The sequence below is a fragment of the Ovis aries genome, chromosome 4 (assembly GCF_016772045.2).
Source record: "Ovis aries strain OAR_USU_Benz2616 breed Rambouillet chromosome 4, ARS-UI_Ramb_v3.0, whole genome shotgun sequence".
In the NCBI taxonomy this organism is placed as follows: Eukaryota; Metazoa; Chordata; class Mammalia; order Artiodactyla; family Bovidae; genus Ovis; species Ovis aries.
The window spans coordinates 99,610,531-99,627,858 of record NC_056057.1 but is presented as its reverse complement, the minus strand read 5'-3'; the positions used below and the strand labels follow the sequence as shown (position 1 = coordinate 99,627,858).

Sequence of the window (17,328 nt, the reverse complement as noted above, 5' to 3'; positions counted from 1 at the left end):
CCACAGAGGGTCAGACACAACTTCGCAACTAAATAACAACAGTAACTTATGAAGCAATTGATCTAGAACTTTACTGTCCCGCATGGTCATCACTGGCTACATGTGACTATATACTAAGACATATATGTGGAGTTTAGAAAGATGGTAACAATGACCCTGTATGCGAGACAGCAAAAGAGGCACAGATGTACAGAACAGACTTTTGGACTCTGAGGGAGAGGGTGGGATGGTTTGGGAGAATGGCATTGAAACATGTATACTATCATGTAAGAAACGAATCGCCAGTCTAGGTTCGATGCAGGATACAGGATGCTTGGGGCTGGTGCACTGGGATGACCCAGAGAGATGGTATGGGGAGGGAGGTGGGAGGGGGGTTCAGGATTGGGAACTCATGTACACCCATGGCGGATTCATGTTGATGTATGGCAAAACCAAGACAATATTGTAAAGTAAAATAAAGTAAAATAAATACAAATTTTTTTAAGTAAATAAAATTAAATATATAGTTTCTCCATCTCTCTAGTCACATTTTAAATGTTCAGTAGCCATGTGTGACTAGTAGTAACCATATTGGAGAGCCCAGGTGTGGAACATTTCCAGATTTACCAAAGTTCTGTGGGACAGGGCTCTCCTAGGAAGCATACAGCATAGTGAACTAAGGAATAATCATACCCATTACAAAGAAGATTCCTAACAAAGGCCCAAGTGGCCAAGAAGAGGCAAGGAAAAGTTTTAGGACTGGTGTTTGTGGCTATCACGAGCAGCTCACTCTGGGTACAGTTGGGAAGTATCAGAAGTACATGAGGGACTTTCCTGAAGGTCCAGTGGTTAAGACTTCACCTTCTAATTCAGGCAGTGCGGGTTCCATCCCTGGTTGAGCTAAGATCCCACATGACCCCAAAGCATAAAACAGAAGCACTATTGTAACAAATGCAATAAACACTTTAAAATGGTCTCCATCAAAAAACAATCTTTAAAAAAAAAAGTAGCAGTACCTGGGATGCTGTTTCCAGGGATTTTTGTCTCACCTTCGTTCAGAGCCTCACCCCTCACACCCAAGGAGGAGGGGCAAGGGGCAGAGACAGCACATACCGGCCGGAACGTTTCTTAGGGAAAGTTCAGCCTCACTGTTAGGACCAAAAATGTGAGTTGGTGCCAGCTTTTCAATGTAGTCCATACCCAATCCCAGTACTGGAACTCTGTACCAGCTTGGAAAGTAGCTGTCAGCTCAGCATGGGAACCTAGGGTTTTTTAAGTAAAAAGGACTGGGTCATAAAAAGGATAATTGTCCTATCCTGCTGGCTCCTGGTGATGAGCTCTTTATCTCCCGAGGCTCATATATTCCCCAGATGAGAACACCCTCGTAGTTGATTGCTTTTCTAGGCTCTTCTGTTCAAGCACACAGAGATAATGCTCAGGCTCATTACCTTTGAAGTGACCCCTGTGCTTCTTGGTAGTGTAAAATTCACATTGGGACAGACCTGTGGTCTTTATAACCTTTGATTTTGGTGCATAGCAGGGATATGGAAGAATTTACTATAAAAGGAATGCATTAATATTCTGACATACCCCAAATGTCAGGGGCCTTTATCAAACATCCAATTTTTCCTTAAGAACCTGTTCTGAGTCTGTTATCTCTCTCTCTTTTTGACTCAGTCCAGTAGGTCTTACCCAGAGAGCAGAAACTTCTCTAAGCTAACTATCTATATCATGGATTAGTCATTTAGCATCTCCTTTTGCTTATCTTGAGTAGTACCCCTTCAAGTTTATATGTGTTCCCCACTATAGACCAAACCTCTATTCACCTTAACTGTGTTCTTCATGATTGTTCAGACCTCTGTCTCTGATCATTGCAGACTGAAGAGCTCCCGTCTGTTTATACATCTGGGGCAGCAGTGCCTGTCTCCTCACCCACCCCTCTTCTCTAGAGGGGTGCTTTTGGCTCCTTGCCCCACCCCTTGGCCGGTTCTTAGTCACCCCTTGGCCTTTTTCTGACACGCTGTGACCAGAACTATACAAAATATTTCAGTAGAAAATTTCAGATTTTCTGAAGGTTTTAACACCTTTTTATTGTCGCCGGAAGCGTTTTGCTTCACCAAGAGCCTGAAAGGGATGTTAATTGATACTATTATAGTTATTGTGAAATGCCACCGTTATTCCTGCTAACAGTCCTATTGGTTTAGTATTACTCGCTTTATCCAACTATGCCCACATTTAAAAACAATATTTAAGTCATTCAGAGACATTAAGACAGCACCCTCCCCTGAAAAGGGACAGTTGAATTCTTTTCTGAAGGTGGAATCCTGCTGCTTGTCCTGGTAGTCCATCTGTCCTGTTCTTCCCCTGCAGGCTGTGTCTCTTCACACTATGTTTGGGCCCCAGAAACCAGGAAAAGGAACAGGAATTCCGTATTAAGATCTGTCAGACTTTCATTTAGACACAAGAGCAGAATGGACTGTCGTGCCTGATCTGTCTTTTTTTGTTTTCTGATGAAACAGTCTGATGAAACAGTTTTCTGATGTACTAAGTCTTGGACACCGCCAGAAAGGGTGTGGTCTAGAAACGAGTCAGTATCCTGATTCTTTCACGCACAGACTTAGGTGGACTCTGCTGAGAAGTGATCCCCTTGATCATGTCTTGGTGATCTGTACGTTCGTGAACCACACTTTACTGTCAGCATCATGTGGAAATTCATATCTGTGCTCTTTTTATTATTTTTGCAGATACAGTATCTTCAAATATACCTCCATTGCCCTGGTGTCTGTGGGGATATTTGTTTGCACTTTCATGTCGGCGAAGCAGGTGGTAAGAGTCTGTTCACAAATGATTTCTATTCACTCCTCACCAGGGATGCCCAGGTACTTATTAATGATACAATAAATGTAAGTACTCATGTAATACAAGGATCTACATCTTTGAAAGAGAATTATGGAGGGAAATGGGTGACATAAATATTTTCCTTGTATCAAGGCCCCTTGCATGTAGTTCTGGTCTCTGTACCTCATATGTTTTTTTATTTCCTAGACTTCCCAGTCCAGCTCAGCTGAGAATGATGGATTCCAGGCATTTGCATGGTGGTTGCTAGGCAAGTACAGTAATTACAGTAAAGCTAATTGCCTCTGCAGTTCTGTTTTCAGAGTTTTCTCCTAAGGGATATGTTTCTTGGCAAGAAGCTTCAACTGAACAGATTATGCCATGGAAGAGAGAGACACCTTTAACTATATATCTCTGAACCTTAGTGTTGAAGAAACTAAAAAGAAAATGTCTCTGTTCAGGGTAGCATGTTCTACAACATGGATGTTTTTCCTGGTTGCCACTAGTGTAGAAAGAAGAGTCTGTGTCTAGTTGCCCGTCACACTCTCTGGGAACAGTGGGAGTGTCACCCATTTCTTTATGATCTGTCTGCTGAGCAGAAGCTTCTACAAAAGGAGGGCACATTACAACAGTTGACTCTTTAAATTTCCATAGGACCCATTTCTAAATCTTAGATTTCTTTTCTTCATAAGCTCTTCCACGGGGCAATGTTCCCAAACCTGACTGGTCATCAGAATCTCCTGGGTAATTTTTAAAAATACAGATATCTCTTTGTTTAATTAATTAAACAACTCCTGTAGAGCTTTGCCCTTGCTGTATCCTATAAGGAAGGGAGAGTCAGTGACAGCGATAAGAGATGGAGCCTGACCAAACGGAAGAAAAGTAGCAGTGAAAGAACTGGATTCTCCTTGCTTCTTGACTTTGCAGCTTTATCCCTTTAGGTTGCTATTCTTGACACAGGAAGATCCTTATGAGCTATTAGGAAGATACTTTCTCTAATAAGAATGAAAGACGTTAACACACAATTCATGGGCACAGAATTAATATTCAATAAACTTATGTTCAGCCTCATTGGTTTACTAAACAAAGAAATGCAAACTGAAACCAAAATACAGCACCTTTTTGTTTTGGTCTATTATATTGGCTAGATATTGATTATTCACATTGCTGCTGAGGGTGCAGCAAGGCAGCCATATTCATATAAATTGTTTATGGTAAATTGACACAGACTCTCTGGGCAAAAAATTAAGTACTGAGCTTTTTAAATGTCTACAACTTTTGTGTTAGTAATCCCCCTTATAAGAGTTTTCCCTAAGGGAATAATCAACATTTTGTTTAAAGATTTATGTACTAGGATGTATGTTGATTTTAATGATGAAATAATTAGAAGTAATCTAAGCATTCTCCTCTTGTAAGACATTTAAGTATGGTACAGTCCACATGATAGAATAGTATGCCATTTTTAAATCATACTTTTGAAGACATTTTTAATGGAATGACTTGAAAGAAAATCCAGGAAAAAGATCATGAAGAAAAAGATATGAAATTACATACTCATTATGATCCCATCTCAGCATAAAGTATCTATTGGGTTGGCCAAAAATCTTTGAGCATTCTGTAAGATCTTAGAAAATCCTGAATGAACTTTTCGTCAACCCAATATCTACGTAACATATACAGGGAAAGATAGCAAACTATTTAGGATTGGATGGTAATATGGTGGTTGATTTTTATTTCTTTTTAAATTTCGTACATGTTCCATGTTTAGTGTAGAACTGAATAAATGTTTTTGTTTTTTTTAAGAAAAGAATAAATGTTTTTTGAGAAGTTAGCCAGTATGGGCGTTTTATAATTCCATGTTTGCTTTTCAGGCATTGGGGCACTGACTTTCGCTCTTCTGATGTCTGCAAGGATGGGTATTTTCCAAGAGACTCTGTACAAACAATTCGGGAAACACTCCAAGGAGGCTTTGTTTTATAATGTAAGCAATTTCTTGAACCCGGGGAAAAGGAAATTACTGAGTTGTTTTTATAGTATATTAGTTCAAGTATGATATGCCATCTTTCTGATACAGTTGAAGGATCAATTTATTATCCAGTAAACTGCTTTGGGGCCCACCGACTTTGGCACTTTTAATAGCCTGCTGTAGCTCTCTACAAGAAATGATTGTTATTAGTCAGTGTGAACAGAATATGTCTGCCAACCAAGAACAACCATTCCCTTCTAGGAACCCAATGTTCCTAAAGATGAAATCAAGTTAAAACCGATATGGAAACCTGGAAAGGGAACAGAAGTTCCAAAAGCCCTATGCCAAGGAAAAGATGTGCAGGCGGGAGTTGGGGAGAACTGGGGGGATTTGAGGAGCAGGCCGCTCAGACAGTCTCTGTTCCTTCGAGAGAGAGCTTAATTAGCTAATTATATGCCCGTTTGCCTTTTGTTTGAAATTGCTGATCTAGAGCCACCTTCTCTAGCTTTCTTCTTTCTCCCCACTCGTTTGTGTTGAGATAACGCCCAGCTCCTCAAGGTCTCAGGGACAGCGTTGCCTCCAGGTTCAGTAACCTCAAGGAATCCTTCCCTGTGAACCTTTTGAACTGAAGTTGCAAACAAGCAATTTGAGATATTTAATTGTAGCTACAGTATGTGGCTGGGAGTTTAAAAAATAAAGGAGCATTCTGTTTGGTTCCCATGTTTCTTTTAGCACAGTACCTGGCATATAGTTAACTGCTTGGTAAATGTTTACTGTGATTCCTTAGTAAATGTTTACTGTGGTGGGGGTAGGTGGGTGGGTGTCAGGCACCTTAATGTTTGCTTACCTATTATTTCCGCTTCCTCTTCAGTCTCTCTCTCTCTGTCTTCATTTCTTTTCCCCTGAGTTCATATTGTCCTCTAGTCTCTCTCCCATTAGTTTCATGAACTCCCTAAAATCTGTCTTCACATTCTGCATAATTTTTAAATCTGTTATATTGTTTAACCATTCTCAAAAACAGTAAGATGTAGGCAGATCCTTTGGGCAGAATGACTGTGTTTCAATTTCCCATTCCCTTTTGTTGAGGAAAGGACACTAGCTCTATTGTTTTGTAATGACCATCAGCTTCTATGGGGCAAGACTGTAATTCCCGGGTTGATATCATACCATACAATGTCAGGACTTCCTAAAAGTATCCAGTGCTTTAAAAGGCACTGCGTATGTGCCCAGTCACTTAAGTTGTGTCCGACTCTTTGTGACCCTATGGACTGTAGCCTACCAGGCTCCTCAGTCCATGGATTCTCCAGGCAAGAATACTGGAGTAGGTTGCCATTCTCTTCTCCAATGGATCTTCCCAACCTAGGGATTGAACCCATGTCTCTTACATCTCCTGCATTGACAGGCAGGTTCTTAACCATTGGTGCCACCTAGGAGACTATTAAAAGCATTGGATACTTTTAACAAGTCTGACTTGTTTTTCTTGATATTGCTTGTTGCTGCTGCTGCTGCTGTTAAGTCGCTTCAGTCATGTCTGACTCTGTGCGACCCCATAGATGGCAGCCCACTAGGCTCCCCCGTCCCTGGGATTCTCCAGGCAAAAACACTGGAGTGGGTTGCCATTTCCTTCTCCAATGCATGAAAGTGAAAAGTGAAAATGAAGTCGCTCAGTTGTGTCCGACTCTTCATGACCCCATGGACTACAGCCTACCAGGCTACTCCGCCCATGAGATTTTCCAGGCAAGAGTACTGGAGTGGAGTGCCATTGCCTTCTGCGTGATATTGCTTTTTACACAACTTGTAAAACTTTCAATCATTGTAAAAGATACTCTATATTATACTTCTGTAATGTTTTTGTATTTAAATTTACATGAAATGTTTCTTCCCCTAGCACGCCCTTCCACTTCCTGGTTTCATCTTCTTGGCTTCTGACATTTATGACCATGCAGTTCTGTTCAATAATTCTGGTGAGTTTGGGGTTATCCAGTAGAATTACCTGACGGTTTCAGAGGCAACGTCTCAGTTTTACTCATGACTTTACCTCTGCAGTTTTTGTCATATCCAGATCACCCATCCCCATGCCACCTTCCTGAAATATAGTGCCATTAATCAGTGGTTGCAGAAACAAAAGCTTTTGCAGGCACTTCTCAATTATTTGCCAATGAAGTAAGATAGTGTCTTCAAATTTTCTGTTTTGCTTTGGAATTTGTGTGCTGTTTGCATTTGAATAGGGAATGTATGCTGATCTGAGAATGCAAACAAATCGTAATAGTACTGCAGTGACTGGAGCCGTGAGAAGTTGGACAGCAGTCCAGCTGCTTTTCCCCTGTTCCTCCTTCTCTGCTAGGAAAGGCACATCTGCTCACAGATACAGGCCGAGCTGCCTCCAAGCAAGGAGGAACAGAAATGACAACAGGGTAGATAGGCCACAAGAATAAGCAAAATTAGTTCAGGTATCTACAGTGTGACCTGGCTATTACTTTTTACAGTGGCTGTTTAGTACATTAACTAATAATTGCTAGTTAACTTAAAAGAAATTACCAATGTTAGGTTGGCCCCAAAATTCCTTCGGGTTTTCCCATAAGATGTAATGAAAAATTAGAACAAACTTTTTGGTCACCCCAATATAATCTGATTATCTACTAAAAGACAGAGCATGTTGTACAGACAAATGAATACACAGGGAACAAATATTTTTAAAATTAAGGCTTGATGTTGCTCAGACCTATAAAATGGGAAGTGTGTTTTGCAGAATGACAGTAGGGGCTCAGTAAACATTTGTTTGCTGTCTGGTCACAAGTTGTGAACTTTGACTGTTCTCTGAGTCTGCAAAGTTGTATTTCCCATTTAACTGCAAAAAAGTGTGTGATGACGGCATGTAAGAGTTTTTAAAAAGGCTCTGAATTATTCAGTTGGTTCTGACTTTTAAAAAAAATTGAGATATAATTGACATATAGATGATTTTTGACATAGGGTTTTCTAAGGTCTCCTAAGAGGCTCCATATAGCAAAGGGCTATTGAAATAAATACATGATCAAGTTCCTTGAGATTGATATTTAGTTACTTGAATGCTCCTTCTAGAAGTCACAGAGATAGGTATTTTTATTAAAAAAAATCTGTTAAGGTCTGCCTTCAACTTCTTTAAAACTGTTCCTAAGTATACATTTTTTCATCTCAGATGAACTTGTTATATGCAAGGAAACTGAACATCCGTCTAAATACTGTACGTCATATGGATTGTCTTTCCCCAGCAAGCTGATACAGTGAATCTCTCAAGTTATTATACAGTAATAACATTTGTTGACTTTCTTTTCATTTCAGTACTTGCTAAGTATTTCAAAGACAATAGAACACTAAATTATTGGGATTTCCCACTAGTCCAGATGTAGAATTTCAGAAATTATTTATATGTATATATTTTTATTTTTTGCAAAAGAAAATTATTGTTCATTTAATAACCATATTTCAGCATCACTTTATTAGACTTTACTCAGTTATGTTGTATAATTCAAATGAAAGTGTTAGTGATTCAGTCATGTCTGACTCTTTGTGACCCCATGGACAGGCTCCTCTGTCCATGCAATTCTCCAGGCAAGAGTACTGGAGTGGGTAGCCTTTCCTTTCTCCAGAGGATCTTTCCTGACCCAGGGATTGAATCTGAGTCTCCCACATTGCAGGTAGATTCTTTACTGTCTGAGCCACCAGGGAAGCCCGTATCATTCAAGCCTCCCAAACAGTTTAGCAATATAAAAAGACTCATCCTTCAAGGATTTTACTATGTCCTTATTCTCTTTGATCTTGAATATTTTATTTCCTCCCACATATTTACCGTGCAACCCTCATTATATAAAACTAAACATAAGGAAGTATTTTAAGGAAGGAAAGTTACAGTTCTATTGTCCTACACATGAGCTAATTTAGTTTTACCAGTTTCCGTCCTGACAGTATTTACATATATTCTCACACAGTCATAATCCTTGTGTAAATATAATTTTATACTTTCTTTTTCACTTTCGTTCTGCGTTTTTTATGTGACTATATATAATCTTTGTGATTTTTTCTTTTAATCAAGTGTATAATGTCACCTCTAGTTAAAGTACCTTTGCTTACATAGTCCTTGTTCTTATCACTGGGCGTTGTGACTCATTTAGTTTTTCCTTTATTATAAACACCACCACAGTGTATGTTGAACTTGTTTCTTCTTTTGAGTTAACTAGGACTAATTCCTGAGAATAAGAATCAATGCCTTTCTGACCACTTAATAGCCATTGTGAAACTGATTTTGAAAACACCAATTTATACTGCCACTGCTGAATGGCTGCTAGTTCTGCCACCACCTTGCCAGATCAGGATATTATTATAAGTGTTTAATTGCTAAGTTAATAGATAAAGAATGGTATAGCCTTGTAATAATTTAGAATTCTTTGATTATTGGTAGGATTGAACATATTTCCAAATGGCATTTATTTAAGGCTTGTCTCTCAAGACAAGTATTTTAAGTATACTTAAGACCGTATCGTTTTGAACTTCTCTGTGTTGCACAATCTTTCTCTGTAAAGTGGGGTCCTAGTCTGGTGAAAGGTAAAAAGTTTAAAGTTAAAATATAAATTTTTTTAAGAAACCAGTGTAATGACTCTTGAGGACAATGTAGCCTGGCATCAAGGCAAGTAAATTACGTGACCCAATTCTATTTGCAAGAGAAATAACGTTGCTATCTCTACTATGTTCATCTGTGTTACTGTGTTCAAAGGGATGAAAACATAAGCTGTCCTGTCATTGACAGGACATTGACTGTCTCTCAATCTCTGCAGAACTGTATCGGGTTCCAGTCGTTGGTGTGACAGTGCCCGTCATGTGGTTCTACCTCCTCATGAATGTCATCACTCAGTATCCTTTGCACTCCTCTGCCATGTGGTCATTGCTGTGCTACTTTGCCACAGAAATGTTTTTTCTTCTAATGGTGCAGTGACACGAATTTCGCTTTTGCTCTGATCTATTCTGCAGTAAGTAGGAGACAGGCCCATCCAGTGAACTCATTTTGCAGGGAGAGAAAGGCAAAGAGATGATGGCGGTGTGGAGGGTCAGTAACCACCAGGAAGGAAAACCTCTGGGTGGAGGGATAGAAGTCAGTGGGTAACTAAGAATTAGTATGTGACAGAAATCCTCTATAATTTCTATATGGAGTTTTCCAGTATCCAGGATATTTCACAAGCTGCCACAAAATTCTGCAAGAAATTTCAAATTAAATAAAGCCTAATTTTTTAAATGGCTCTTTTGAACCACCTTGAAAGTTGCTCAGTCATGTCTGACTCTTTGTGACCCCATGGACTATACAGTCCATGGAATTCTCCAGGCCAGAATACTGGAGTAGGTAACCTTTCCCTTCTCCAGGGGATCTTCCCAACCCAGGGATCAAACCCAGGTCTCCCACATTGCAGGTGGATTCGTTACCAGTTGAGCCACAGTGAAAACCCTTGAAACACCTTATGCCCATTAGAAAAACCCTTGAGCCTTTGAAACAATGGAACGGATTGTAGTTGACCTCATTCCTCTGAAGTCACCTCATATGCTTGCCCTACAGAGTTACTTTTTGGAGATGTGATCAGCTTTACTGACAGTGTTACCTTCTGTCATTACTTGGGAGGTGACCTTCACTGTAAACTATGGGAAGAATCAAAAAAAAAATCCGAAATAGCTATCATAGGAAGTTTTCAGGCAGCTTCAAGTTAGGATCCACAAATAGTGTGGCAGGACAGGAATTCTGCAGGGTTTTCTATCAAGGAGCCGCCTCAGGGCAGCCGTGGCCGACGCCCTGTTTTCTGGTTCCTGGAGTATGAAGCCATAAACCTTGCCAGAAGGTTCTCCCGCTAATCTCTGGGTTGTTTACAGAAAACTGCCTTAACCCCGCCCCTCCAGGTATGTGTGCATCCGGGGCGTCTTCATTCTCACCACAGAATGCGCCTCCCTCACCGTCACCCTTGTCGTGACGCTGCGCAAGTTTGTCAGCCTCATCTTTTCCATCTTGTACTTCCAGAACCCTTTCACCCTGTGGCACTGGCTGGGCACCTTGTTTGTCTTCATTGGGACCCTCATGTACACAGAGGTGTGGAACACCCTGGGGACCACCAAAGGCCAGCCTCAGAAGGAGGAGAAGAAGAACTGAGGCCCAGCTGCAGTAGAGAGACCCGAGGCTGATGGGCTGGGGCCTGGCTGCTATTTCACCTTGGTTAATGCTGAATTACCCGCCCGGTACCAGGGAATCCTCAGAGGGAGGGGCTTCTCAGATTTCTCATGGCTCTGCAGACCCACATTTGTGGACCCTGAGTAGAAGCCCCTCTACCCTGAAGTAGAACAGAGAGCGGTTCTCCACTATCGGGTAGCCCTGTTCATTTGTTATTTCTGTTTTGTTTACCAAAATATTCAGCACTGTACTGGCTTACTGAATTCTGAGTCCCCAGAGCTACTAGTTTTATATCCATGGTCTCAGACAAGATTCTCCCTGTTCTGATGATTCTCTTCTGTAACAGCCATCCTCCTCCTGGGGCCTTGACCCCTTGCTCCATCACCCTGCCACCCACAGCTCCACTTTTCCCTCTGACGCTCCAGACACCCTCACCAGGAAGAGAACTGAGGCTCCGGTGGTAGCGGGGCTGGGCTTTCTCCCAAGAGTTGGGAAAGAAGCAGGTGTCCCTGTGTGCCCTGGTGACACTGGGGCAGGACTGCTGGGAATCCTTTCCCACATTTTTCCTTTTTTTCCTCCCTCTATGCAACAGTCATGTGCTTTCATACCTTTTGCTTTCTACTGCAGCAATTCTTTATGGCACAGTGCTAAAGAAGAGTTGTATATGAATTGGGAAAGAGAGACTTTTACTCTCTGTCTTCTCTCAGTTGTCTGAGTCATTTAACCTCAGGGTTAGATAGTGATGCCAGGAGGACACAGGAGAAACTGGCCAAGAGGGCACTTGGAGAGCCTCGGGCTCTCCCGCCTCTACACCCAGCCAGGCATTCAGGGCGGGTTCCACGTGGGAGAGAGGTTAAGTCTTTGAAATGCTGCTTAATCAGAGAGGTTCATCTCTGCCTGGCAACTCTTTTCAGAGTTATGACCAGTCAGGCTAATGGGTAAACCAATATATTCAGTACGCGTGGGTGTGGTGTATCAGGTCAAACTACATCTGAAATAGAAGGGTTTTCTTTTTTTAAACAAGGCATCTTATTGTTCTTGCTGGGTTTGGGGGTGAGCGTGTTTTTTTATATGTAGAAACCTGCCCCCCCCCCCCCCCGCCGTGCCTTTGCTAATCATTTCAAATGTCTGGTTTACCTCCCATGGGATAATTTTGAGAAAGAACAACAGCGTTAGGGTGGCGTGTGTAGGGGTGTGTATGCTCTTGTGTGGTTTGTGATCGCTGGTGAGAGGAGAACCTGAAAGTCAGTGTTTTATTTCCTCATCCCTCAACAGCCCTGACCTACATCGCCTCACCAGGTATGTGCTTTGAGGGTCCATCAGATTTACCAGCCTCTCTTTTCGCACATAGAGGCCTCTCCTTCTGTGCTGGGCACAGATTGTGTTCTTAAGTTGAGAGGTGGCTCTCCAAGTCTCCTGGGCTCACCCAAGGTATGATGTGTTTATTCCACTTTCAGGAGCTGTTCTCTGATGGGCCTGAGATGAGTGTCCTAGAAACCCTGGGTCACTTTAGGGGAAGTCAGTTAAGCTGCCTCGGGTTTTTTGTTACATACGGTATGGATACTGTTTCTCCATCTAAGTCCCAGGGTTTTCAGATCGATTTGTTGTTCTGGACATTGACAGCTGTGCTGTGCCAGTGAGAGTCTATACTAAAAGATGCTGAATTAAGTGTGAATTTGTTCATGTACTCAAAAGGTATTTAATTTCTTTGAACTGTGTAGAGTTTCTCAGACTGGTGGTGCTATAAATACCATGTGTTAAATAGCCTCTTAAGAACAAAAGCTACTTTTCTTACTGTATAATAAAAGAACCTGTCCCCAGGGGCTGTTTGATTGCTGCATGTCTGGAGTCTTGACAGGATAACTATAGAGCTTTACATGAAATAGTATCACTTTTTTTATTTTTTTAATGTGGATGGGAAATATTACAATTTTTAGTAACTGAAACAGTGTTGATGTACACAGACAGCATTTAACTGGGTTCCTGAGGTTTTAGGTTCTGCTTATGGAGCGTGTGTTTCTCTCAGGCTGAACACTTCTGCTGGTCTTATTCATAGGAGGATGGGCATGGATAGCTTAGGGCACTCGTACAATGAAATGAGTCCATGTAAGAACTCAGTGCCCTGGGAATTGGTTTTTCTTTCCAGTAGTTGTATATAAGGAAATACATCGAACAGATCCTAGTTAATACTTTTTAAAAACAGTTCATTCCCCACCTTGGTTAACTGTTTTTTCAGTCCTGGTTGAACTTGATTTCAATCCCTGTTAAAAGGGCAAATAAACCATTTTATAGAGGATCCAGCTCATCTGTAGCTGGAGAAGAAACGTCTGTTAAATGCCTCTCCTCTTTCTCTGGATCAAGGCCATGTAATTTTGTGCCCCAGAGAGGGTATGGTTTGTTTACAAAAGAGATTGATGTTTCAGGCATCCAAAACTCTACCCTTAGAGCAAAGATCAAATAGCAAATGACTAGCTAGAAAACACAAGTTTTGTGTGTGTAAATGTACCTGTGAACTCACTTCATAGCTTGACCAGGGTCATAAATGAGGCAAAAGGAGAAAGTTGGTGATATTTGAGTTATTCCATTTAATGTCTGCATATCCTTTACCACGGTTTCATTGGTGTATTATCAATGATTTTTCATTTTTTATCAGGAGTTTGTTTTTGGTCTTTTATATTCTTTTTCATCCAGCTGAAACCATTAATCCATTTAATAAGTTTCTGTCAAGTTCTGAAGTATTTGGACACAGTCTAGATAGTCTTTTCCTTCTTTCTGCACAGTTACCCACAGTGAATACAGTACCTGAAATTTGGTCATTGAGTCCAGTGAAGAAAAACACAGAAGCTGAGTTGATCTCTGCCAACCTCACCAAACCCCTTCCATTCTTCTGGGAAGATTACCTGGTGTTTTGTAAGGATTATAATAGCTTGTGTCATTCCCTGAGCACCTTTCCTCCCTTCGGCATATTTTTTTTTTTCACATCCTAACCCCTACCTCCGATTTCTTCAGCAGCCTCTGGTTACTCGTGTAGTTTTCTACTGAGCGACACCTATAATGTTGTATTTATTTATGCCTCTATTCTTTGGGGCCTCTAGGTGTCTTTTGTGGATTTTTATAGGATATACATATCTGTGTAGCATGTATTTTGTTATACGTTGTTTTAAGCACTGATACTAGGGGTGTGTATGTATACAGATGCAAATATCAGGCAGAGCAAATGTATGTGTAGATGAGTAAGAACAAGAAGGGTTAATGTACAAATGTTTATATATTGTTACAGCTCAAAGTGGGGTGGAGAATCCTATCAATCCTACCACATTCTTTCTATATTTGGGAAGCAGTAGTTTTCGTCTTTTGCTCTTTTTACCCTACCTCTAGCTGACTTCACTCGCAGTGCCAAATGTCTGTGGTGAGGGGAGGTGGGCCGCATTAGGTCAGGAGTAATTGTAAACCAATGAATTAGTTCTGGGCTGGGGGACACGCTTATTGGTGGGCTAGCACATAAGCCAATATAGCAAAGACCTGAGCATCTCCACAAATGCACGGTGAAACGCACCCTAACATGGAGATAGGAAATCAAGATCCTACATTTGCTGTAGTTTGTTTCTCTTTGACTAGAACTATGAGCATTTTGGTCTCAATAGCTTTATCCTGAAAAACGTGCATGGAAGTTACCTATGAGAGTTCAGTCTTAGGGTGAAAGAACTGTCAATATAGATAAAATCCATTTTTATTACAGATGTGTGACCTTTGGAAATGAGTATAAACAGTAAAGTTACTAATAAGCATTAACATACATGTGTGTACCAGGCTGGGCTGGGAGACAACTATAGTTATGTGTGCTCTCTAGTGCCTTCCTTATAGTGGGCACTGTAGAGGAGGGAGGGACCAGGATCTGACTTGCATCCCATGAATAAATAAATCCTCGCCAAGATCTCTTACTCCCTCAAGTTTCTGAGAAAGCATCTAATGGTTCTTGATACCCGTTCCCACCCTTCATCAGTAGGTCAGCAAGAAAGCAAATAAGACAACATTCCTGAGATTCTAAGCCAGAGAAGGAAGGGAGGATGCACACCAGTTGTGCAGATGCCGCTTTCTGCTCTCCAGTGGCCAGTGGGAGGAGGGCAGAGCATTACATATTTAGCACCTTGCATCGTTTGATGCTCAGTGCAAGCAGAGGCCCTCAGGGTACCGTTAAAGATGCTTAAAAGTTTTTGGAATAGGCTGCTTGGGGTGTCCCTTACATCTCCAAAGCTGGTATAGTGGGTTTGCATTGGCTGATGCCTTAAGCTCATTGTCTTTTTGTCTCCTCAGAATCACACGGAGATTTACCTACTTAAATCACTCAGCGTTCTACCAAACGCCCTCAATTTCAATCAAGTAAGGCAAGCTGCAAGGGTACCAGAGATAGGTGGGTTGTGGGGAGGAAAGCTGGGTCTCCGTTTATAAGACTCATACTTTTTAAAGTAAACGTTGTAATGATTCTTTGGCACACTGATTTATTTATAGCTTTTGAGATGTAAAGAAGACTCCCGTGAACCAGGAGAAGCAGTAATTATTCCCCAACGTGATAAAAATGTTCCTAGTGTGTCACTTGCAATCACAAGTCATTTCTGTGCTAGTTGCTTTCATTCCAGAGAATGGCGTCATCCTCCCCAAAAAGAGGATGATTTTTACAGCAGGATTTTGTAACAGATTATGTGGCATGGGGCTGGGGCAGGATGATGGGGATTTGATTTCTCCAGCCTCTGGGCTCTTCATTCATATTGTGATTTAAGAACAAAGATGGCGGTGGGAGGGGGCCGGTGGCTAGACAGTAGTGGAGTATGTAGAACAGCTCAGACATTAGTGAGTATTCAGATTTTGAGCTGTGTAAATATCAAATGTCAGCTTCCAGCCTTCTGAGTTATTTGAGCAGAGAGTTACAGAGAAAAGGGAGATTTTGTGAATAAAATGTTTTTGCCAAACAAATTGAATGAGTCTTTTTACCATGTTTTCTTATAAAGAGCAAATTTCTGCCTTCTGAAACAACTCATCAGACACCTGGTTTTTAATCTTGAATTGTACAATCATTGTTTCCTAATAAAAGTGATACATATCTTGCAGGTGTTTCCAATCACCATTACCTTTCAAGCGCTTGGGTGCCGTTTCAAAAGCTCTGCAGTTTTTGCCTTATGCAGTGGTGAGACATTTTACCACAATCGTAAGCAACCTATCTTCTGCTGCCTGGCAGCTGGGTCAATCACAAACCACTTCCCCGGCTACAGGTCAGTTTCTACTTCAGAAATTTAAAGAGGATTGGCTTACTTTGGGAGGTTTTAGAGGTTCGTGGCAGTAAGTTCTGTAGCAAATCTCTCAAAACCTCTTTGCCTTAATAGGAACACATTGATTTTTGTCACGTTGCAATGGCCAGCTCTTTTCCCCTTCCATCTGTTGCTTTTAAATGAATCTTAATGTGGAAGCAGCTTTCATAGCAGTTTACTATACTGTCTTTTTTTTCTTTTTTATTGCAGTATAGTTGATTTACAGTAATACTAGTTTCAGGTGTACAACCTGGTGACTCAAGTTTTATAGATTACACTCCATTTATAGTTATTATAAAATACTGGCTGTATTCCCTGTGCTGTAAACAATATCCTTGTAGCTTATTTATTTTATACTTAGAACTCTCTCTCTTCATCCCCTACCTCTATCACGTCCCTCCTTGCTTCCCTCTCCCCACTGGAAACCTCTAGTTCTCTGTATCTGTGAGTCTGTGACTTTTTCGCTATATTCACTCGCTTTATTTTCTAGATAATATATAAAAATAATAACATACGGTATTTGTCTTTCTCTGACTTTAAATTTCACTAAGCAAATTTAACCCTCCAAGTCCATCCATGTTGTTGCAAAGAGCAAAATTTCTTTGGCTGACTACTGTTCTCTTATATTTAGACATATCTTTATCTATTCACCAGTTGATGGACATTTAGGTTGCTTCAAAGTCTTGGCTCTTGTAAATAATGCTGCTTTGACCATTGAGGTACATGTATATTAATGTTTTCATTTTCTTTAGATACATATACCCAGGAGTGAAATTACTGAATCATATGGTAGTTCTGTCAATATCTTTAGATTTTTGAGGAAAGAACCTCTATACTGTTTTCCACAGTGGCTGCAACAATTTACATTGTATGAACTTTGGTAGTTCTTTTTTTAGTGTTATGTTTGAATTCCTCTGTTTGTTTGTGCATGTACTACAGATTTTTGGTTTGTGGTCACCACAAGGTATCTGAATCTATATATGTGTGTGTGTACACACACATATAAGTATACACACATACATATGATTAAATTGCTAACTCCTTAAACATTTTAATAACACTGCATT

The 17,328-nt window shown here is 40.7% G+C and overlaps 1 protein-coding gene across 4 annotated transcripts in view; it reads left to right on the top strand.

The window, feature by feature from the left end:
• The window catches only part of SLC35B4 (solute carrier family 35 member B4), a 40,097-nt gene extending 24,168 nt beyond the window's left edge, over positions 1 to 15,929 (top strand). Inside the window, exons 5-12 of one of the 4 annotated variants that reach the window (XR_006059685.1) lie at positions 2,724 to 2,805; positions 3,025 to 3,085; positions 4,686 to 4,795; positions 6,669 to 6,744; positions 9,589 to 9,664; positions 10,694 to 13,868; positions 15,273 to 15,338; positions 15,468 to 15,929. Coding sequence is in view for 1 of the 4 variants with exons in the window: in XM_004008076.5 (XP_004008125.2) it covers positions 2,724 to 2,805; positions 3,025 to 3,085; positions 4,686 to 4,795; positions 6,669 to 6,744; positions 9,589 to 9,664; positions 10,694 to 10,940 (652 nt within the window). In the remaining 3 variants the exon portion in view is untranslated. Of the gene's footprint in view, positions 1 to 2,723; positions 2,806 to 3,024; positions 3,086 to 4,685; positions 4,796 to 6,668; positions 6,745 to 9,588; positions 9,665 to 10,693 lie in introns of all 4 variants that reach the window. The other 3 variants (XR_006059684.1, XR_003589204.2, XM_004008076.5) reach the window with 3 other exon arrangements.
• The last annotated feature ends 1,399 nt before the right edge of the window (positions 15,930 to 17,328 follow it).